The sequence below is a fragment of the Protobothrops mucrosquamatus genome, unplaced genomic scaffold (genome assembly GCF_001527695.2).
Source record: "Protobothrops mucrosquamatus isolate PMUCROS unplaced genomic scaffold, P.Mucros_1.0 scaffold2965, whole genome shotgun sequence".
NCBI classification, from domain to species: Eukaryota; Metazoa; Chordata; class Lepidosauria; order Squamata; family Viperidae; genus Protobothrops; species Protobothrops mucrosquamatus.
This window is the reverse complement of record NW_015388986.1, coordinates 42,360-65,511: the sequence shown is the minus strand read 5'-3', so window position 1 is coordinate 65,511 and position 23,152 is coordinate 42,360. Positions and strand designations below refer to the sequence as shown.

Sequence of the window (23,152 nt, the reverse complement as noted above, 5' to 3'; positions counted from 1 at the left end):
TAGTACTAGAAAATGAAGTTAGATCAGTTCTCCAGTCATTTTTAAGTTGGAAAGCTGCAGAAACTACGCCAGCAAATCTGCAACATAACACAGTGATTAACAGGTTGGAAGAAGTCAGTCTACATAGCAATAATAGAAAAGAGACTTAAGACAATGTGCAAAATATGTGTACATTAAGGATTTCCTTAATTTCAGGTCGTAGCAAAATAATGCTTAGGACCATCCAACACAGATTAATTCTATATGGAAAAGAAGGTATTCAATCTGATTTTAGAAAAGACCAGGAAACAAGAAGCATTGCTGCCAATGAACACTGACTAATTTAAAAACTCAAAGAAGTCCAGGAAAACTCAGTATGGGCCTTCAGTTATGTTGACCATGTCAAATTGTGGAATGTGCTTTGATAAATGAGAGTCCGAGGACATCTCATTGTCCTCATTTGTGATCTGTGGGGACATAGAGCTACAGTCCAGATAGAACATGGCAAACCAAACTCTCCTATTTATAATCTGACAATAGATTGAGGGAGTAAAAGGTAAAAAGGATGAGTATGGTTTTAAAACTAGAACAGAACAGAACAGAATAGAACAGAACATTTTATTTGGCCAATCGTGATTAGAAACACAAGGAATTTGTCTCCAATGCAGAAAGTACATGCAAAATACATGCAAAGCCACAGAGTAATAATAATCATAATATAATACTAATAAGAGTGGGTAGTAGAGAAGATGAAAAGATACAACATGTATAAATATATTTAGACATAAAACAATACTGTGAGGATTAGGTGTTCAGCAGCAGAGTGATGGCACAAGGGAAAAAACTGTCCCTGTGTCTATATGTTTGGCATGCAATGCCCTATAGTGCTGTCCTGAGGGGAGTAGTTGAAATAGATTATGTCCAGGATGTGAGGGGTCCGCAGGTATTTTCTCAGCCCTCTTTCTGGTCTGTGCAGTGTACAGGTCCTCAATGGAAGGTAGGCTGTTTGCGATTGTTTTTTCTGCAGATCTAACTACCCATTGGAGCCTGTACCTGTCCTGTTTACTTGCTGTACCAAACCAGTTATCAAAATACAAATGACAGACTTAATAATTCCTCTGTAGAACTGTATCAACAGCTCTTGGGGCAGTCTGAACTTCCTAAGTTGATGCAGGAAGAGCATTGTTTGTTGTGTGTTTTTTTAGTGATGGTTCTAGTGTTAGGTGTCTATTTCAAATTATAGAGTCGAGAAACCTGAAGAATTTTACTGCTGATATTGTGCTGTCAAATATAGTAAGAGGCAGTAGAGTAGGAGGGCTCTTCCTAAAATCCATTCTCATCTCTACAGTTTTAAGCATGTTCAGCTCCAGATTATTCCAGCTGCATCATACCACCAGTTGTTCAACCTCTCATCTATGTGCAGATTCATCACCATCTTGAATGAGACCAATGACTATTGTTTTATCTGCAAACTTCAGTACTTTAACAAATGGATCCTTAGAAATCCAGTCATTGGTGTAGAGAGAGAAGATCAATGCAGAGAGCACCCAGTCCTGGAGGGTGCCTGTGCTAATTGGCTGGGTGTTGATGTGATTTCCCCTAGTTTCTCACCTGTTGCTTCCTATCTGTCAAAAAGCTAATAACCCCCTTATGAGTATGGACAGGTACAGTTAGCTGAATCAATTTGAAGTGAAGTTTTTCTGGAATGATAGTATTGAATGCTGAGCTGAAGTCTACAAAAAGGACCCATGCGTAAGTCCCTGGGAATTCAAGATGTTGCAAGATGTAGTGCAGTGCCATATTGACAGCATCATCTGCCAATTTATTTGTTTGGTAGGCAAACTGCAAGGGATCTAACAGTGGATCTGTGATGCTTTTCAAGTGGATCGGCACTAACCTCTCAAAGGTCTTCATATCTACAGATATCAGTGCAACTGGTCTGTAGTCATTCAGCACCTTGATAGAGGGTTTCTTGGGAACCAGGATAATAGTAGAGCATTTGAAGCAAGAAGGGACATAGCATATCTCCAGTGATTTATTAAAGATGTGTGTGAAGATAGGGGCCAGTTGATCAGCACAGGTTTTCAAGCAAGAAGGAGTTACATCATATAGACCCGGTGCCTTTTCAATCTTCTGTCTATGAAACAGGTCTTGCGCATCTTTTTCTAAGATCACCAGAGATGGGGGGGGGCTAGAGAGTTGAAGGTAGGTGTAGGAGATTTGGCTATGGTTGGTGATCTCTTCTCAAATCTATAATAGAACACATTAAAGCCTTCTGCAAGCTGACAATTCCCTATAGTAAGGGAGGAAAGTCTGCTATAGCCAATGAGGAAGAAACATCAATAACTTGCACTATGATGATGACATTACTCTGATAGCTGAAAATGCTCTGAAAGCTGTAATGATCAAAGTCAAGGAACACATTGAAAAAAAATGGACTAAGATTTTATATAAAGAAGAAAAGTAATGACAACAAGTACAGCAACCAGCCTCAGCACTGACAATGAAAATGCCAAAGTGGTGGGTATCTTCTGCCTTTTAGGGTGAACTATCAACAATAATAGGAAGCAGAAGTTAAGAAATACATTGTAGACCATCACTGAGTAGTATAGCAATGGACATCTTGGAAAATGCAGTTAAATGCTGTGTTGAGTATAAACCTATAAAGATCAAAATAATGCAGGAGATGAATTTTCTGTGTGACACAATGGAAGTGAAAGTTAAAAAAGCATGACAGAAAAAATATAGATGCTTTTGAGCTTTCATGTTGAGAAGACTGAGATTACCATGGATAGCCAAGGGAAAAAAAAGACAAATGTGGCCTAAAACAAATCAATTCAGAGTCTTATGTGAGATACAAATGACCAGGCTCAAATTATCATATTTTGGATATATAAAGACCAGCTCCCTTGAGAAATCCATAATGATGGGAAAGGTGGAAGGGAAGAGGAAAAAGAGGATGAGTAGTAGCAACATGGATGATCTCATTTATTGTGGCAATGATATACCATTGGAAGATCTGGAAAACCAGGCTGGAAACAGATCATCTTGTATAAGTTCTACTTAAGTGACTACTAAGAAATAAAACTGAGTTGATGGCCACAGTAGAAAACCTTTGCATGAAAAATGGTTCAAACTATCTCAACAGATTTTTTTACAGCAGAGATTTCATAGTAGTCAATCAATCAGAATAGAGCTGGAAGGGACCTTGGAGGTCTTCTAGACCAACCTCCTATACCATTTCAGATAGATGACTGTCTTTTCTTAAATACCTCCAGTGATGAAGCAACTTCTTACAACTTCTAAAGGCAAGCTGTTCCACTGGTTAATTGTCCTTACTGTTAGGAAGTTTCTCCTTAATTCCAGGTTGCTTCTTTCCTTCATTAGTTTCCATCCATTGTTTCTTGTCTTACCTTCTGGTACTTTGGAAAATAAGTTGACACCACCTCTTTGTGGCAGCCCCTCAAATACTGGAATGTTCCTCCTAGTCCTTTTCTCTAGACTAGCCATACCCAATTCCTGCAACTGTTCTTCATATTTTTTTTGTCTCCAGGTCCTTAGTTGCTCTTCTTTGCACTTTTTCCAAAGTTTCAACATATTTTTTGTAATATGGTGACCAAAACTGGATGCAGTATTCTAGGTGTGGTCTTACTAAGGCTTTATAAAGCGGTACTAATACTCCCTGTGAATTTGATTCTATGCCTCTGTTTATGCAACCAAAGATTGTATTAGCTTTTTTGGCTGCTGCCGCACTCATTTGGCTCATGTTTGAATGATCATCCACTAGGACTCCAAGGTCCCTCTCACAGTTACTGGTTTTGAGCCAGATTTCACCTAATCTGTATTTGGTTTTTCCTGCCTAGGTGTAAATTCTTGCTTTTTCTCCACATTAAATTTCATGTCATTGGATACGGCCCATTGTTCAAGTCTGTCAAGATCATTTTGGATCCTGAGCTTGTCTTCTGGGGTGTTGGCTATTCCTGCCAGTGTTATCTGCAAATTTGATGAGTTACTCTTCTATTCCCTTGCCTAAGTCATTTATGAAGATATTGAAAAATACTGGGTCTAAGATGGAACCTGGTGGTACCACACTGCTTACTTCTCTCCATGTCGACATAGTTCCATTAAGGACTACTCACTGAATATGGTTTGTCAGCTAGTTATAAATCCAACCGGTGGTGAAGCTGTCTATCTCACATTTTTATAGTTTACCAAGAAGTAGGTTGTGGTCTGCTTTGTTGAATGCCTTGCTGAAGTCTAAGTATACTATGTCCACAGTGTTTCACACAGTTTTCCCCAGTCTAGGTGTCCTTTAGATGTGTGGACCTTAGCTTCCAGAATTCACCAACCAGCAAGACCATTGCTGAAAATTTTGGAATGACCCACTTACTGAAAAGCAAGACTATTTTAGATAGTAACTACCCATCTGAGTGTAATTATAACAGTTTCATCAATCAGACTGAAGGTTCACCTAATGCAGGGGAGGGCATCTGTTATGTGTTTTTATAATTTGGTGGAGCAAGAGATACGTGTGGTGATCCAATGATATTCCCAGCTATGTGTGGTCACCTTAGTAGGAGTTGGAATAGAAATCAAATATAAATTTCCAGCCATTTTTGTTAAGATTATAAAAAAAAATAATGCAGCTGAAATTTCAGGATTATGATCTTCAGATGCTCTTTCCTCTGAAATATGGAAAGTGGAGATTCTCATGGAGAATGTAGGCTCCCCAGCACAGATAATGGCAGTTCCATTCTAGTCCAAGTAAATTTCAATTATATGTAACTCTTATCCATTCTTACTTTTCCAATTAATTAGCTGATCAACAGATGGCTTACAGCAAATTTATCACTGAATTCAAATAATTAGCCAATTTCTTCATACACTGGGAGTAAAGGTCTTCAAATAAATAAATAAACAAACAGATGAGTACATAAAAGTGGGAGAATATGATATTGATAATTCTGCCCATTCTTTGATTTCTAGTCTTGCTAATTATGATACTGCAGGCTTGAATAGGTGAGTTGGATTTATACATGCAATGGAGGGTGGGTTAATGTTTTCATTCATTCATTCATTCAATTTATATAGCCACCTACTTTACATACATTAGACAGCTTACAGTAAAATAGATAAAATATATAGCATAAAAAAAATAAAACACGTAGCAGCCAAGTAACAAAAACCAACTATCAACACAGCCAGGAGATAGGCTCTATTGAGCATTCAGGCCAGGGGTCCCCAACACCTGGTCGTGGACTGGCACCAGGCTGTAGCATGGCAGAAACTGGGCCATGTAAACAAGCAAAGCCCAATCCGTGGGATGCAGGCTGCAAGCTAAACCATGCCCCCTCCAGTCCGCGGAAAAACCTCTCTCCATGTAACTGGTCCCTTGTGCCCAAAAGGTTGGGGGGGGCACTGAATTAGGGTCTCAGGCTTGGGCACAAAACCAAGTTTTCAGCAGGAACAAGGCTAATCTAACCTCAAATGATGTTCCAAAAGGCAGGAGCTCCTTCTGGGCACTTCTTCTGGGACCGGCCAGATGGTATTCCATAGCCAATGGTACCCAGAACATACAACTCCTGCCAGATCAAGTTGGATGGGTAGAGATCATTGGGGAGAGATAAATCCATAAGTAACCTGGTTACATTTATAGGAAGCATGCTCTTCTTGGGTACTCAGCTCTGCATTATTGAAAATGGATCCTCTGATCCTCTGTGTCTTTCTCTCTTTCATCCATACCTTTTTCAAAAAAAAATACAACAACTAAAACAGTGAGAAATTTTAACGTATCCCCTTCTACTACAGCTGGCCTTTAAAAAGGGGAAGAACAGCAGTAGCCAGCAACAGAGTTTGTGAGTTGGATGGAGATGTCCTGCCATCCACAGCACACTGGGCTTCATGATCTAGAACAGTATTTCTCAATCTGGGCAACTTTAAGATGTGTGGACTTCAGCTCCCAAAATTCCCCAGCTAGCTCCATGTCTGGGAATAGAAGTTCATACATCTTAAAGTTGCCAAGTTTGAGAATACTGCTCTAGAAGGACAAAATAGAAAGCTTGGTGCTAGAAGGAACAAAGATCTGAACTGGGGGTATACTGTTGTATTTCTGTGAACCATTGTCCCACTGCTCTATTCTGATGATATTTTTAAAATTCTGTTAATATTTTTGGAAATGAAATGAGGGCAGAAGGTGATATAGTATCAGATGCAGGAGCTTTGAAGTGTCTTTATCAAGAATGCCTCCAGGCCCAAAGAAATACCATAAACCTTCTTCAAAAACAATATGATGCAGTACTGTAGGTATAACATCTGACCAAAAAGGGTAAAAGAAGTAAACTGGGTGACAAGAAAGATTATATGGGGGGCAGGAAGGCTAGAGGTAATACTAGTCCCATCAGTTTGCTTTCTGGTAAATGGATAGTGAGTATAGCCTTTTTATACATTAGAAGCTCTCTCCCTTGGCAATCATTTTGTGAAAGTTCTCAAGTGTTCTCAAAATTCTCAGTATGCCTATAAACTCCAAAGCTTTGCCTAGGAATTGGATTATGTTATGACTCAGCATATGGTAGGAACAAAATCCTGGCCTAGCACCATGCATAAATAGATCGTCATATTAATATGATTTATTTCTGTGCTTTGTTTGAAAATGTAATCATGAAACAAACAATTACCCCTCAGCTACAGCCTGTTTGCCCAGATATAGGAATTAAATGGGCATGAGAGCCTGTTTGTGTAGGGGTTAACAGTATTGGAGTAGAAGCCCAGACACAGTGAGTTCTAGTCCTGCTTTAGGCAGGAAGCCAGCTGGGTGACTTTGAACCAGTTACTCAGCCTTGGGAAGAAGGCAATGACAAACCACATGCAAAAGTGCTGCCAAGGAAACTGCATGGATTTGTCTATGAAGTTGCCAGGAGTCTAGACTGACCAAAGGGAGACATTTATATCAGCCAGGCAATTTAGCCAACAGGAAAAGGCTGAAACTAAGTAAAGCACATGCTTTCTATGGAAAAGATTGTAAACTCCGTTTTTCATATCTACTGTATGATTAAACAGATTTTATATTTCACATAGCCTCTGCCCTGGGCCACTGTCAATCTGTCATGCTATAATCTGGGTTAAACCACATTCCCTGCAGTTTTGGCTGTTATCTTCATCAGAACGAAATACAATTGATCACCCATCACATAATTGGGTATGTCTAGTTTAACAAAGAGAAGGATGAGGGGGGACATGATAGCAGTGTTCCAATATCTCAGGGGCGGCCACAAAGAAGAGGGAGTCAAGCTATTTTCCAAAGNATCATCATCATCATCATCATCATCATCATCATCATCATCATCATCATCATCATCATCATCATTATTATTATTATTATTATTATTATTATTATTATTATTATTATTATTATTATTATTATAACAAGGCTCAAATACAAAACAGGCAAACAAGCAAACAAGCTTTTAGAAAATGCAGTTTCAAAGCTATTGAACATTAATTTCACCATGGATTTTCTCTTTCCAAAGCAAATTACCTCTCCATATATTAACATGAAGTTGGAAGACACTGTTAAGTAATACAGCATCTTGATGCCATCTCTAAGCTGTGCCTTAAAATGTAAACCACACCACACATCTCTCATGAACTCGAAGATTAATTCATGTTATCCAGATTACAATAAGAACTACAGGTGTCCTGCCTAATTGCAAGAGGACTGGACAAGAACTGGGGAAACCCATGTTCCACCATGAAGGTCAGCTATCATCTGTCAACTTAACGTATTGCAGAGTCTTGGTATGAAAATAAAATGCAGGCAAGAGGCACATAGGCTTGAACTCGAAGGGAAAGGGCATGCTGCAATTCAAATGAATAAAAATAAAATACATAAATGATTCAGCTTCTTTTACTAAAATAAATGGCAGTTTCTCTTTGTACTATCTTCCTTATATCAGAGATATAAATGTCCTATATCTGGACTTTTTGAAAAAGGAAAGTGCGACTCCAGCTATATATTAACCATGTGAGTTTAACAAGTGAGATAATGAAGTAAGAACCTTAAACACAGCAAAATCTAAAAATGTCTGTACATTGAACAAAGAATGTTAGATAGTGTTAACAAGGTAAACAGGTTATTTATTCCTCCTAATGCTATAAATTCTGATCATGTTCCTGGATATCCTTGGTAAGGAATTCATACATGATAGATGTCTCACACATTCACACCTTCAAATTAGTAAATCCAGTCTTAAAGCAATGATGGGAATGTACCAAGGAAGAAACTCTTAAAACATGACTGTGGCAACCACATTTTACTGGTATAATTACTGACAGTCCTCTATGATGGCACTAGGCGATATACTATCCTGGAGCATTTTGAGATGCTTCTGGAAAAACATTCTCATCCCTTACAAGCTACTATATAATTGTTGAAGGAAAATGGTAACAGATGTTAGAGCAACCCTCAGACCACTTATTAAAACTAAAAGTCAGAAAATTACACCATTTATCAGCCTGAAGGCCACACTTGATACCCTATTTATATGGTGGGGCTACATTCCCAAAAGTGGATGGGATAGGAGTTTATGGGACAACTATATTAGATTTATTTGACACAGAGATGAAATTTAAATTAAGTTGTAAGTAAGTAAGGCCACTTACTTTCAGTCTGTCCTATCTCATAGGGTTCCATTTCTATGATGAAAAAAAAAAAGAATTGGAGGAAGGTATGCTATGCACACTGCCTGGCATTTACTACCTAGGACACTGTTACACCCAGATTCTTTTTTCCCTCCAATGCAAATTGATTTTTTTAAGCCAGTGGGAAAAAAACTCTGTCTGAATCTCATGGCAATGGTGAAATAAATTAAGTTAGCTAAAAAATCCAGTGTGGACTCAAGGTTTAATATCAAACAATGCAGATGGAAGGAGACCTTTTTAGCCATTTGGTCAAATTTCCCATTTGATCCCAAGATTAAAAGGATCACCAGCAGAGAATACCAGTGTGGTATTGTTGTTAAGAACTGGTTAAGTGTTCATTTTTCTGAATCTGTTGCTCAGAGCATCAAGGAGCTGAATCTCTTGAAACTCAATGCAGCTACTTTGCTGTGGCAACAGTCCCAGTGGAAAGGCCTGCTATGTACACACCTGCAGAGTCAAAAGTTCAAAAAAGGCTTCAAAACAGCCACACAGAGACTTTAAAAGACAATGTTCTCTGCACATAAACAGTATTCAAGTAGGTTCTGTGATTGCTTCTCCAAATTCTACTTCTGAAAAAGACTTCTCAATGCAAAATTAGTAGTCCACTCAACTCAGAATTTTGTCTCCAAGAGGTGCAGGCAAAACTAAGGCGAAAGTTCATAGGAAGTGCAGGTAGTGACAACTGTCCCATTAATCAATAACATCTGGCAGTAAGAGTATCAAAACCTCTCAATATGAAGGTTGCATTTTTGCCAACGATGGCTAGTAGCCATCCATGAATAACTAGCTGGCCAAGAAACCTAATTATTTTCCAAAGCAATTCATACTGTTGGCAGTTCTACAGTTTAATTATGCATCTTACTTGGTCCATTGGTACACTATTAAAATTTACATAAGAATGAATAAAAAATGCTAAATACTATATAGGAAAATTTTATACTTCTGTCATAATTTTTAGTTATGAAAATATTTGTTAATGATTTGAAGTGGGAACAAATATTTATTTGGTTCTGCCATAGTAGCATTTTAAGAATATGCTGTTCCATTTTAAGAAAGAATCACTTTTCCTTATTCACCCTCTTCAAATCTATTTCAAAAACTTTTTATAATGCTTCATTCACCTTCCCCCAATCTCATTATAGCCATCGAACATCATCATGATTTAGCCATATAGGACAACATTTAACCTGGACAAATGGACATTCCCAAACTGAATTTATATCAACTGGATTACAGCAACATGTCCTTTGCCAGGTTCTTCTTGTAGCACCAATTGTTACAAGTCATCAATTGACAAGGATTACTAACAGAAAGCACATTGTACTACCGTGTTTTCCCGAAAATAAGACTCAACCAGAAAATAAATCCTAGCATGATTTTTCAGGATGCTTGTAATATAAGCCCCATCCCAAAAATAAGCCCCAGTTAAGATTGTCAGCCAGACAGACACATTTATCACCATATTTCCCCAAAAATAAGACCTAACCGGAAAATAAGCCGTAATGTGTCTTTTAGAGCAAAAATTAATATAAGACCCAGTCTTATTTTCGGTAATCCTGATCCATCTACTCTGGATTCTAATTGCACCCAGGACCAGTTGAAAGGCCTGAATTATCTCTAAAGTCATAGAGAGATTGGGCTCAGCTTTGTCCCAAAGGTACTTTTTCAAAAGGCAAATGGACTTTCTTTTTTTCCCCTTGAAGATTTTTGCTTCTCATCCAAGAAGCATCTTCATTTCTGTCTGAATGGGGGAGAATGGAAGGATTTATATTCCTTGTAGTCATCTGGTGGTGGGCATTCTCCCTGAGAGTTGTTGAGGCCACTTGGAGGTTTATCGGTGCCCTCACAGTCATCTGAATACTTCAAATGGGTGTGGAACCTTCTTGGAACTGCTGAAAGGACTGTGTTGCAAACAGGAGATAGGTAGTGTCGTATCCCTTCCCCTCTGTCTTCAAGGGAAAAAAAGGAAAGTCCAGTTGTCTTTTGAAAAAGCACCTTTGGGACAACCATGACTTGCATGACTTGGATAAGAATCTCCATAGACTTTGGGCTCTTCCTCCCCCCATTGCTTAGTTCAGGAATCTTCAAACTTGGCCCTTTATGACTTGTGGACTTCAACTCCCAGAATTCCTCAGCCAGACATGCAAGTCTGGATGAGGAATTCAGTCCACAAGTCATAAAAGGGCCAAATTTGAAGACCCCTGCCTTAGTTCATAATTAATTCTATGTTTCTTTAACAAAATTACATCCATACATATATATGCTTCAGTTGCTCTTCATCTATAGGTAGATCATGCTGAATATGAATCTCCATAATATATTTTTTTTATTTACAGTACATGTGTACATTTCCATATACAATGAACATTATTGGATCAGAAAGCAAACTTGCAAAGGCAGAGGTGCAGAAAAGTCTGGAATACTGCATAATGTACGGATGCATTTTAATTTCATCTGCCTAAATAAACCTGTTAATTATTTGCAAACTAATCCTATATTAGAAAACTTCTGCTGAATCAGAGTGAAAGTGCAGAATCTCATCATCACTGAGAGGCACAAAAATTGGTTTGGAAGCCAAGGCAACGGCTTCTGTTCAGAGGTAAACTGCATTAGAACATGAAGATTCATTTAATCTCCATAAATGCTCTACTTTAAGCTCATATTTGTGGCCATAAACATCTTGTAATGGAGAGTTCCACAAGTTAATATTGCACTGCATGAAAAGATACCACTAGACTTTATAAATCTTTCTGAACATCTGTTGACAAGGAAGAAACAATTTATGGGAAAAGGCAACTGAAAAACTGTACAAGTTTCTGCTTGCCCACATTTAAAGTATAGATAAATTATTTACTCCTGCATGTAAATAACTGGTAAGAGACAATAAAACAGAATCAACACATGAACCTAATTTCAATTTGAAGCTGGATTTGAGCACATAAAATGTGTGCATATAAGAACTTTACAGTTTTTGAACATGAACTTGCACAATTGTTTCCAGTGTTTTGCACCAGGAATCTATCTCCAGTTATCCCAAAATGCAATCACTTTCCAACAAGGATTACATTATATAATCTTGGTTCCTAGCTAAACTTTTTACATTTTTCCAAAAGCAAATTATGACCCACTAGCCTACTTGTGGGTACAGCTTAAGCAAAATTATACTCAACAAAGTAGGGTTTTTTTGGTCTCATCCTTAACTGTCCAATATGTGACATGTTCATTTTTGAACAAATAAATGGAGGATGGCAACTAAAATCACATAAAGCCCAAACACATTAAAGATAGTCCTCGACTTACCACTCCGATTTCTGTTGCTAAATAAGACAGTTGTTAAATAGGTTTTGCCCCATTTTATGACCTTTCTTGCCATAGTTGTTAAGTGAATCATTACAGTTGTTAAGTTAGTAACATGGTTGTTAAGTAAACCTGGGTTCTCCATTGACTTGACTTGTAAGAAGGTTGCAAAAGGTGACCCTGGGAGACTGCAACTGTCATAAATATGAGTCAGTTGCCAAGCATCTGAATTTTGATCACATGACTCTGGGGATGCTGCAACGGTTGTAAGCATGAAAAATGGTCATAAGTCTTTTTATTTCGGTGCCACTGTAACTTTGGATGGTCACTGAACAAACCGTTGTAAGTCGAGGACTACCTGTACTGCTTATTGCTTATAAGAAACTGTTATGCTCATCTTTCATTTCAAAAGTGGGCAATCCAATTTCCTAAAGTTGTACCTGGTCACAAATCCCTTTGCTGAAGTCCCAAGATGCTGCCATAACCATGCAGCTGAATTTCAGTGCCCGACTGCCAGCAATTGAGTAGACAGTTTCTTAGCGGGCTGATACTGAAGCACCTAAAATGTTACTATGAATCCTTGAGTAGGCCAAATATTAGTATCAATCAAAACTCTTAAACTCCCAAGCAAACAGAAAAGAGGAAGATTTCTTTTATTTATATTTCTGGCACGTCCCTACCTTGCTCGCCCACTATATCTCTTGATGCTCCCCTTCTCTATAAAGAGAGAGGTTGGGCCACTCATACAGCTCTGTGGTGGCAGCTGGCCATCCTTTACCTTAGTAAACTTCTCTAAATGCAGAATTCAGACCTACATTTCCTTGATCATTTGTGATATCTTTGGCTCTAACTTCCCAGAAAGCAGAGAAAAGCTGCTGACAGGCCAGTCCTATCGCCTGTTAGAAGTCCTTTGCTAGAAGAACTTATTCATGCTTATTTTTTGTTTTCCTAATTTAATGCCATTCAAAGTGAGTCTGGGCTGAGTCCTTTGCCTTCTGCTCTGATGACTGATCCTTAAGGGACCTTTTTTTGCCCCCTATGCTGTCCGTTAGTTTGCCTTAACTTTTCTAGTTCTGGCTCAGCATATCTACTTCATTTTGATTTACTGTAGCTACACCATATCAGCTTGCCGTGATTTACTGCTGAACAAGATTGGCCCTAAATAAAGGGGTCTAGGACAACTCAGCATGGAACAACTCACCGTGGCCAACTTACTGTGGGACAACGCACCGCAGGACAACAATGCTGTATTGTTTCATTCAGTTACCTTTATTATTGGTGACTATGTTTTTGTCAAAATTATTCTAACACTTGTATTGACTTTATTTTATTATCATTGTCCATGATCAAAATTAATTTAACTTTTGTATTTGTTGAATTGTCCTGCAGTGAGTTGTCCCGCGGCAAGTTGGCTGTGGTGAGTTGTCCCATTCCGAAAGCTAAGACAGAATGCAGCACTGCAACTAGGGGCAAACACTGAGGAGAGTGCCATGGTGGGGATGCACTGCAGAACTGAGTAGTCTTGTCATATCACCAGTCTTGGGTACTCCAAACCAACCTTCTTTTTCTAAAAATTTAATGGAGATTGTTTTCCCACGTTGAAGTAAAAGCAATGTTTTTACTTCATAGAATTAATCCAAGCAGAAGGGGAAGAAATATTTTCTTTATATCAGAAAGGAAAATGACTCATCCAGCAGTCAGTGGGTCTGCTCCTTTGGAAAGTATGCTGACAAAATTGCTCCCCAAGTTACTACCTGTGTATCAACAAGACCCAAAGCAGCACATGTACATTCATTCATGCATACACTCTCTTGCTTTATTTCACTTCATGTAATTGGCCATGGTGCTCTCTTAACACTGCAATAACTTCCTCCTATTACTTCTATCTCAAACTGGGGAACCTTCACAGAGGTGCTGAAAATCCAAAGAGTTTTTGGTCTCAACAAGTAAATGTCAATAAGCAAGAAGCAGATGTTCCAATTATCTCATAATCTAGAAAAAATAAGTAGAATTTCCCTTGTGATCCCTTATAATTCCATCTTTGTCTAGACTTTGGAGCACTCATTTACAAAATGCCTGAAGTATTTGGATGGGTTTCTCCTATCCATTTTTAAACATACTTGAATCAGGTACACAAGTAAGATAGGCAACACATCTTCAGAGAACTCCACTATAGGATTTAAAAAAAAAACCCTTCCAGCATTACAAAAAACCAAAAAGCTTCTTTTGAAAAGTAAACGCAAGTTGAATCAAGAATTGTAGTCATAGTTCTGTGTTCTGTAGCTGAACTTGTGTCTGTAAGCAAAAGATCTCAGATTTAGGTAGTAGCATTCCATCTCAGGGTGGGAAAGACTTCTATTTCAACTGTATTTGGTTTGATCTTCATTCATATGGTATCTTGTAAATTTGGGAGCCACATCCATACGTTCATGTTCCCTGGAAATGATGGAAGTTATAGCCCAATGTACCGTATTTGGAGATTATCAACCTAGGAAAGCACTACTTTTTATACAACACTGAGATGATTCGATTCAATATATACTTCTTATATTTGAAACTGGCTATAACTCTGATTAAAAAAACCTGAAATTTATGCAAATGATCCCAAATTTAAATCCTAGGATTTCATGGAAAAGCTGGGAAAAGTTACTACTTGTAACTAAAATATTTTTTTAGTCAATGTATGAAAGTTGCCTCAGAGAAGCAGGACACAAAACTGCAAAAACTTGCATATGATTATTTGAAACAGTTGCTGATGACCAAAACATGTCCTTGGGATTGAAGCAAAATGATAAAACCATACGGATAGAGGGGAAACTACAGCCCATCAAGTTCAACAGGATCATCATGGGCCAGGGTTGACATCCTGTCTCTTTCCATTACTTCATCCAAAGTCAGCTGAACTCTTCCAATAAGTAGACTGCTAGATGTAGTGTCAAGTTGTTGCATGTCTCAGACACACCTGAATTACAGCATCATTCAGATCTCATTTCTGAATCTTATTCACTAGGATTATCTGAGACACATAACACCCCAATCTTTGCTGCCATCTAGTAGTTGCCCAAGAACCTTAAAAAAAAAAGTTTAACTAAATCAAGTAGTTGACAAAATTATGAAAAATCACTTTGTCCAATCAGGGTTAGCGTCACAAAATAAAATGTAATTATTCTCAAATTTCTCCAGACACTGTCTGATCTGAAGCCAAGATCTTTTTATTTGCATAAATTTGTCCACTCCACTCCAAATGAAATTACTTGCCAAAAGTAAGCAGTCACAATGCTTCAACTATAGTGAGAAATATTCAGCTGGATTTAATGCTCAGAATTGCTGTGTATGCATTTTGTACCTAAATAAACTTTATTATGACTTTACATGATGGTTTGGTTCACATAGCATTATAAAACAATAGTTGAATTTCCCATAATATGTTGAAATACAAATTATTCAACCTAATTTTAGCCTTGTATGACATGTTGTGCAAAGCCCATCTTTTTTTACCCAGGTCTTTCCTTGGCCTCATGCAATTAACTTATCAGCATCAGTTAATGGGAAAAATTTCCAGTACTATTCTGCTATATTTTTTTGCATTTGCTGAAACAGTAAATAAACCAAGGTCAAATTGGAAGGTTCCATTAGTTTTTCTCTAGCATCATTTAGGTAAAGACACCTTTGAGCAAACTTGACCCTGGGAACTAAATAGATGTGCCCAATTAATTTTTCGTGGCAACAGTATATGGTTTGCCACTGTTTTATTCCAAGACATTTTTCAACTTCTAGCCTAGAAGCCTGGTATTATTTGGTGGTTTTCCATCCAAGGATTAATAAGGTCTTACTCTGTTTAGCTTTTGAGATCAGTCAAGGTCAGCTAAATATTGCCACCTGGTAGGACCACTATTACATATTTCATTTTTTTTTGTTCTTTCTTCTAAATCAGGGGTGTCAAACTGCTGGCCAGTGGGCCAGATGCATCATAGTGAAACTGTGCCCACCTCATTGCTGGCAATGGCAAAAAAGTCACAATACGTTGTAACACCTCACGTGACATTGCGAGTTTGACATCGCTGTTCTAAATTATTCCTTTTCAAAAAAACTTTACAGAACAGAGGACATATTCCATAAATATCTTACTATAAGATCCACATCTATGTCCATTCTTATGAAAGGAAGCCAACTTGATATGGACCATTTTACAGTGAGTTACTTCCCCCTTCCAATAAATCCTTCCAAACGTAAACATTTCACCAGTCCAACAAGCAATAATTCAGCTTCTGGCATGCTGTCTTGCTGGATTAGTCCCACCATAGCATTCAGGAGTAATTCAAATGACGGCCATAGCAGCAAGAGGAACAGCGTTATTTATTTATTTATTTATTTATTTATTTATTTATTTATTTATTTATTTATTTATTTATGAAGAATATATTAAATGACTCTCACAAAAGGTTGTTGGTGATTAAGTATTTGTTCGATAGGCTTTTGACAGCTGTGTGAGGCCCCCAAACAGATGTTTCTGCTCTAATCCTTAAGGAAATGTTTGACATATTCCAATTTTAAATACAAAACCTCATTACAGAGAGCAAGATTTGGCAAAGCTCTTTCTTTGGCTCCAAAGAACATTTAGAGCTTCAGAAATGGCCAAGGGTTAAGTGAGACCCTACCTGTCTTCTGTTTTGGCAGAATAAGATGTGTGCAGTTTTATTTCTCAAATACAATCAGTTGCTTCTTTCCATTCCAAGACCACTTTTCCCAATGATTCGGCATCTTCCAGTATGTCGGAGATGTTTATTTAGTGACAGAGCGAGTATAAGAAACCCCCCCCCCAATACCCCTAGAAAATACACTCTAATTCTCATCTCAATACACAGCTGCCAAAAGAGATGGGTAAATTGCCAGGCACACATGCATTTCCCTCTAACAGCTGCCTCAGCTTATATGGCTGATACTTGGATGTATATGGAAAGGAGGGAGAGAAATGATTTGGGCACAAATCCATCTTTCATGGTACAGGCAAAACTGAAATCTCTTGTTACAACCTTGCCCTGCTTGCATACATCCTGTTCTGTGCTAGAACATGCAAGAGGGAGAGGGAGGGGGGAGAGAGAGGGGGGGGGAGAGAGGAGACCGCCTGCCATAAAGCAGTGCAAATGACATTTTGAAAAAGCAAGAAATTTATTCTGTTGCAGTGTATGACTTCACCGGCGTATTTCCCAGGTTGCAGTTTCATACAAGCTACCCACACATGCTTAAGCGGGTGTTTTCCTCCCCTTATTCCCCCCTCCCTGATCTTTCCTGTGTATCTCAATTTTTTTCTTGAATATTTTTCCCCACCAGCATCAAGCTGATTTTACACCCCCCCCCCAACTACACATATTGGTTGCCTCCATTTTAAATTGGTTCAAAGCAAATTCCTCAGGAACTGCTTTAACCCTTCCAACTCATTTGAACATCATCTTTCATCAAAGCAATGCCTTTCCTCCCTCCCCGACTTCAGAGGAAGGAAACTGGTCCAACTCATGTGCAGTTTAACCCTCATGATTTCACTGAAAAGGGTCATCGTTAAGTGAATATATCTCTTCACACTCCATTTAATTTCTCCCCCCCCCCACAACACCAATCCCATCATATTGCAAAGATCCAGTTTATTCCAGTTGCTAGTTTCATATACTGTATATAAGCATATTCATACATGTACAAAGGTACATGCACACTGCATAAACACAGACACACACACACATTTCTATCTTCAAAAGGAGATTTTAAATCCTTTTAAAATCCTTTCCTTTCTCAAACTTTATTTTATCCTGTCTGATTAGCTTATATAAGCCAATCCACTCTTTGGACTGATGCCATCCCCAAGGCATCTTATGCACTTTGATGGCTTCACATCAACTTAAGTAAAATACTCGTTCATTTTGGTATCCTGCTGTGAACCCTGTTTGCAAAATGCTTTGGATCGGTCTATGCACATGTGTGCATGTTTAGAGGTGCACATACATGCAGATCGAGCAGATTCAGAGGCAGCTAAAGGCTCTCCCAGCTGCCTTTTTTTTCTGCAAAGGTTTCCTCTCTTAGCAAAGGTCTCTCCAGGACACCTTCTGCATCTTTTCCCATAGTTCCTCTCTTGAAAAAGAAACCAGAGTTATTCTAGAGCTCCCCCTCTGCCAGGCATGGGCATCGACCTTCTTTTCAATATTCTACCTTCAGGAAGCCTGGGTGGAAGAGAAGGGAGGAGGGAGTCTAATGTCATCTTCACAATATATCTAATCAATTTATACAGGACAGTTGTCTCATAGGTACAACTTGACCATCACCTGATATATATGGGGGAAATGATGCATAAATCTTGTGTATTTGACCCAACCCTAAGCCATTATTTTTGCCAGTCCTGTATGTATAGCAGATGAAAAGACATTCTTCTGTCATTAAACAAAACTACTTTGGGGAAACAAGTTCATCAGTGGCTCTACTTTGTTATCCATGTGTTGTGGAAGTCATTGCTTTTCACTTGGTCCTATATTAGGTTAGAAAATTAATCTAGCCACCTCAGGTTTTATGGATCCTTTTGAGGAAGACTGCCCCTACCACCACCCCACTTATTGCTCTTCATTTTTATTTTTAGAAGTGCAAATACATGTCTACATCCTCTCTTTCTATCCCTGTCTTCCAGTATCGAGGTCTAGAATTGTCTTCTACAATGAAAAATCCTGTGCATCCTTATCTACTGTGTTCAATGGGACTTCTTCTCAAGGAAGGAAGGAAGGAAGGAAGGAAGGAAGGAAGGAAGGAAGGAAGGAAGGAAGGAAGGAAGGAAGGAAGGAAGGAAGGAAGGAAGGAAGGAAGGAAGGAAGGAAGGAAGGAAGGAAGGAAGGAAGGAAGTTTGCATTCTCATCTCTATAGTGCCTTCTTGGTAGAGCAAGAAAAAGAGAACTTGCTTTTCTCCAACATACTCTAGGATTGATTGTCAACAGCTCAATCTAATGTGGTAACTTCTCCTATATAATGTCTTCCATGCATGTTGGGATTACAACTCCTGGGCATCTTGGCAGTTCCACTCCTAACATGTCTGAAGGACACCAATCTGGAGAACATCACTAGGTCTCGGTCTTATCTCAGTTTACATCAGTATTGGGACATGTGTGCCTACAATATAAAAAGATAAGATCTGGTCCCAAATGCACATTTCTGTTAAAGGTGATCCAGAATTAAAAATTATTGTCCTGGAAGATGTAGTCCTAGGAGAACTCCCTTGATCATATAAGGGAAAAAATGTAGGATGTTCTTATTTTTCAATTATAAAGGATTTAAGATTATATTCTCCTAATGCATTTTATTCTGTTATCTTGTCATCCCAGAGTCTGGAGAACATTCAGATTTTCTACCTCATATTCATGTTTAGCAGAACAATTTTAGAATGTAGTAAAGAGTAAGCAAAACATCTGGAGATACCAGGCTGGAGAAAGCTACTCTAATTAGAAGGGGAGTCCAGGACATCTGGAAGGTACAAGATGAACCAAATCTATTTTAGAGGATAACCAGACCATCTTTTCTGATTAAAATGTAAGCCTCGGCCAATATCTCAGTGTTGTGATTTCTTTTTGACTATGCTTTGAGCATCTCAATTATTCCAGATTGAAATTTCTTTTCTCCATAATAATTTAAGGGCATTCTGACCACAGGATTGCTTTGAGGGGGTGACTTCAAGTTTTCCACAGGGATGAAAAATATTTTAGGACCTAAAAACACTGTACAAGAGCATAATACTGTTTTTTTTGTGAAATGTCCCAACTGCATGGTTCATTCTGAGAGATGATCTTATTAGTTTCCTAGGCGAGTAGACAAGATCAGGATGGGCAAACCTCTCCAGGAAAGCTCCCTTTTTTTCTGCAGCATCCTGTTCAGCTGGCTTGTGCATATGTATGTGTTTGTGTTTCCTTTACCAAAACAGGGATAATACAACTGCATTCTTGGAAGTGACTACAAGTTGTTCCTCTCTATTTGAGACTTCCCTAACCCAGACTATTGGATTACATCTCCATCCCCACTCTCTTTCACAGAGACACACGTGTGTGCCCACACACAGAGAGAGAGAGGGGGGGGGGGAGAGAGAGGTACATACAGAGATATCATCCAGTAAGTCCAAGTTCTCTGAGAATTATGAGGATGAAGTCCAATAAATCCAAAGAGCTCCAGATTGCACTAAACTGTGCTATTTCTTCAGTGTGTGAACAGAAAGCATACACATGCAATGCTGCTCCCCCAACATACCAGATTTTAAGAGCAATCCTGTCTTGGCCTCAGTGGCTGGCTCTCTGCTTCACGCAACTGAGCATTCCCTTACGTCACTTGGCATAAGCTTTTGAATAAGAATATGAGATTGCCTAGCTCTGCCTGAGATTTGGGAGACTGGAAGCCTTCTTCTCCCCCTCCCTGGCCATTCCTGCATATGCACTTAGTCTTTCTGGAGAGAGTGCCACTCTCCAAGGAATCCTCCTCCCTCACAGGACATCTGGAACGATTCGCCTTGCCTCCGATCTCCCCCTCCCTCCGCAAAATCTCTGTAGGGGAAATGAGCGCAGACTCCCCCCCCCCGCAATCTAGAAAAAGGGGGCATCTCCCCGCCCGGTAGCCACACTTACAATTCGTCATTGCAAATTGGGGACGGGGGCCTTGCACCTTTCTAGCAGCCATGCATTGCTTGAGTGTACTCAGCCAGCCTTGGAGGTCACCCTTCCGCCGCCTGGGGCGCGACAGGGCCGTAGACCTCCGTACCCCTTTCATCGCTTGCAGGCAGCCCCCCCGCCGCCTGATTTCTCGCTCTCCCTGCCATCCTGCCCCTCCCGCCTTACCTCCAGACCTGTCCCATCTGCAGCAGGTGGATAACAGTCTGCCAGATCCAGACGGAAAGCCTGCAGAGGCGCTGTGCGCCGGGAGGGGCGGCGTGATGTCCCGGGCCAGCCCGACGGCCCCCTCCGACCGAGCCCATCATGGGAGGGCCGCGGCTGGTGAGGCCCTGCACGGCCCCCAGGCCTCCGCCGGTGTAGTCTTGCACGAACCATCGGAAGCTGAGGATCTGCACCAAGACCGAAGGCAGGAGGACGAAGGCCAGCGTCAGGCCACACCACAGGTAGTCCCGCCGGCCGTAGTGGTCCAGGGCCAGCCAGAGGTCGGTGCCCACATCGCCCAACAGCACCAGCAGCGCCAGCACGATCCACAGACAGTCCAGCCACGGCCGCTCCACCGCCAGCGCCACCACCGCCGCCGAGGGCGAGGGCGGCTGCCCGTCGGCCGGCTCCAGCGGGTCGGTGCCGCCTCCCGGGCCCCCCGAGGCCGACCCCCCGGCCCGGCCCAGCAGGCTTCGTAGGCAGGCGCTCCGGCAGCCCCAATAGCACGATGACGTGTTGCAGCAATGGCAGATGTGCATGGAGCTGCTGCCCCCGGCCTCGTCCCCCGCGCCGCCGCAGCCGCCCGGGCCGGCCGCGGCTGCGGCGGCGTGGTGCGGATGATGGTGCGGGAGGTCGTCCAGGTTGTGCAGCTGCGAGAAGCCGCTGCCGTCCGACTTGGCCGCCATCACCTCCGCCGCCTGCCGCCGCCGCCGCCGCCGCCGCCACCGCCACCACCAGGCTCCCCCCTTGCTGCCCGGCCCGGCAGCCCGCTTCCCGCCGCCCTCCCGTCCGTCCTCCCTTCCTTCTTGCCTGCCCTCCTCCCGCCCGCCCTCCTCCCGCCCTCCACCCGGGCCCCTCCGGCCGCAGGGCTCGGGATGCCCTCCCCACCACCCACCGCCGCCTCCTCCTCCTCCTCCTCCTCCTTTCCCCTCCGCTTCCGGGAGAGGAGGGAGGCGCTAAAGACCAACCGGGGCCCCCATTCCCTCCTCCTCCTTCCAGACCCGCAAGCAGCAGCAGCCGCCGCCGCCGCCGCACAGGAAGGATGGGGCTGGGGGACCCCTAGTGCCAGCGCCGGGGAAGAGCCAGCGCTCCACTGAGGGGGAAGGAGAAGGAGACCACCCCGCACGTCCGCCCACGCCACCGCGGCTGGCATTGAGGGAGGAGGGGGGACACCCTCGCCTGCCTGGCTGGCTGGCTTGGACCAGATCGGCCCGGTCTCCCCCTGCCAAGGTCCAGCATCCCCGGCTCATCCCCCCCCCACCCCCACCTCTTCCCGAACGCCCTCTCCAGCTTACACAGGCGCTGGTTCAGCTCGGAATCTACCGAACTGGAGGCTTCCTGCAAGCATAGCCTCTACTGCCTGGCTTCCACTTCCCTTCCACCTGCACATAGCCCCGCGTCCGCTTTTTAGCCTCCATCCGCCATCCTTGGTCTCAGCATAGAGCCCCCTCCCTGAGATGTCCCCATTGCTTCCCTTGGAGGTGATGCGCCTGGGCGACTTTCACGCCTGTGAGCTATGTCACACCTCCGCCTGCCCGCCCTTGTCTTGCCCAGCTTGCATACTACGACGTTAGTGGGCAAAAACTGCACTGACTCCTCATCATAGTAGCCTCTCAGGGCTGAGCTCTTCTGCAGCAAGAGTAGCAAACCACTGGATTATTATTATTCCTCTCCTCCTCCTCCCCCCTCCTACTCCTCCCTCCTCCCTCCTCGCTCTTCACATAAACACACACACACACACACACACACACACCTATGCCAGCTGCAAACTATTGTCCCAGTTTAAAGCTGGTTGGGTGGGATACAAATTGCAAGTCTTTAGGGTAAGGTTGCATTGGCTCTTTTGAAACATTCCTACAATTCTGCATTTGCATTCTTAGATCACCTCATAGAATGCTACCAGATTTCTATCCCTTTCTACTCCAAAAGCCCATCCACTTTTCCTCTACGACAGACAAATGTGTTTATTACTTCCCTGGAACTGGCCAGTCTAGGGCTCTTTTAAGTTCTTACCACCCATACGAGGTCTCATTATTTCTGCTCATTAATCAAGCCTAATAACCTCCCCCTATAATGAATGTAACATCTTGGATCATTTGAAGTTGGGCAGAGTGGTGAATGGGGACAGTTGTGACACTTGAGCTGGAATGATAGTATTTCTAAAGTGTTTATTAAAATGAGGTGCTTTGTGTGGTGCAAACACAGAATGCCAGCCCTGCCTGAGGCACACCATCTGAGTAAGGCAAAGTGCTCAAGGAGGTTGGGGGAGTGAAGAAAAAGAAAAAGGAAGATGTGTC

At 41.4% G+C, this 23,152-nt stretch overlaps 1 protein-coding gene across 1 annotated transcript; it reads right to left on the bottom strand.

Annotated features, from left to right (window-relative positions):
* Positions 1-350: 350 nt before the first annotated feature.
* Positions 351-21,541, bottom strand: LOC107296762. The gene is made up of 3 exons (XM_015826116.1): positions 20,820-21,541; positions 1,591-2,170; positions 351-509 (listed from the first exon to the last, which is right to left on the bottom strand). The coding sequence occupies exons 1-3, from the start codon at positions 21,539-21,541 to the stop codon at positions 351-353; spliced, it is 1,461 nt and encodes a 486-aa protein (XP_015681602.1).
* Between the last annotated feature and the right edge of the window lie 1,611 nt (positions 21,542-23,152).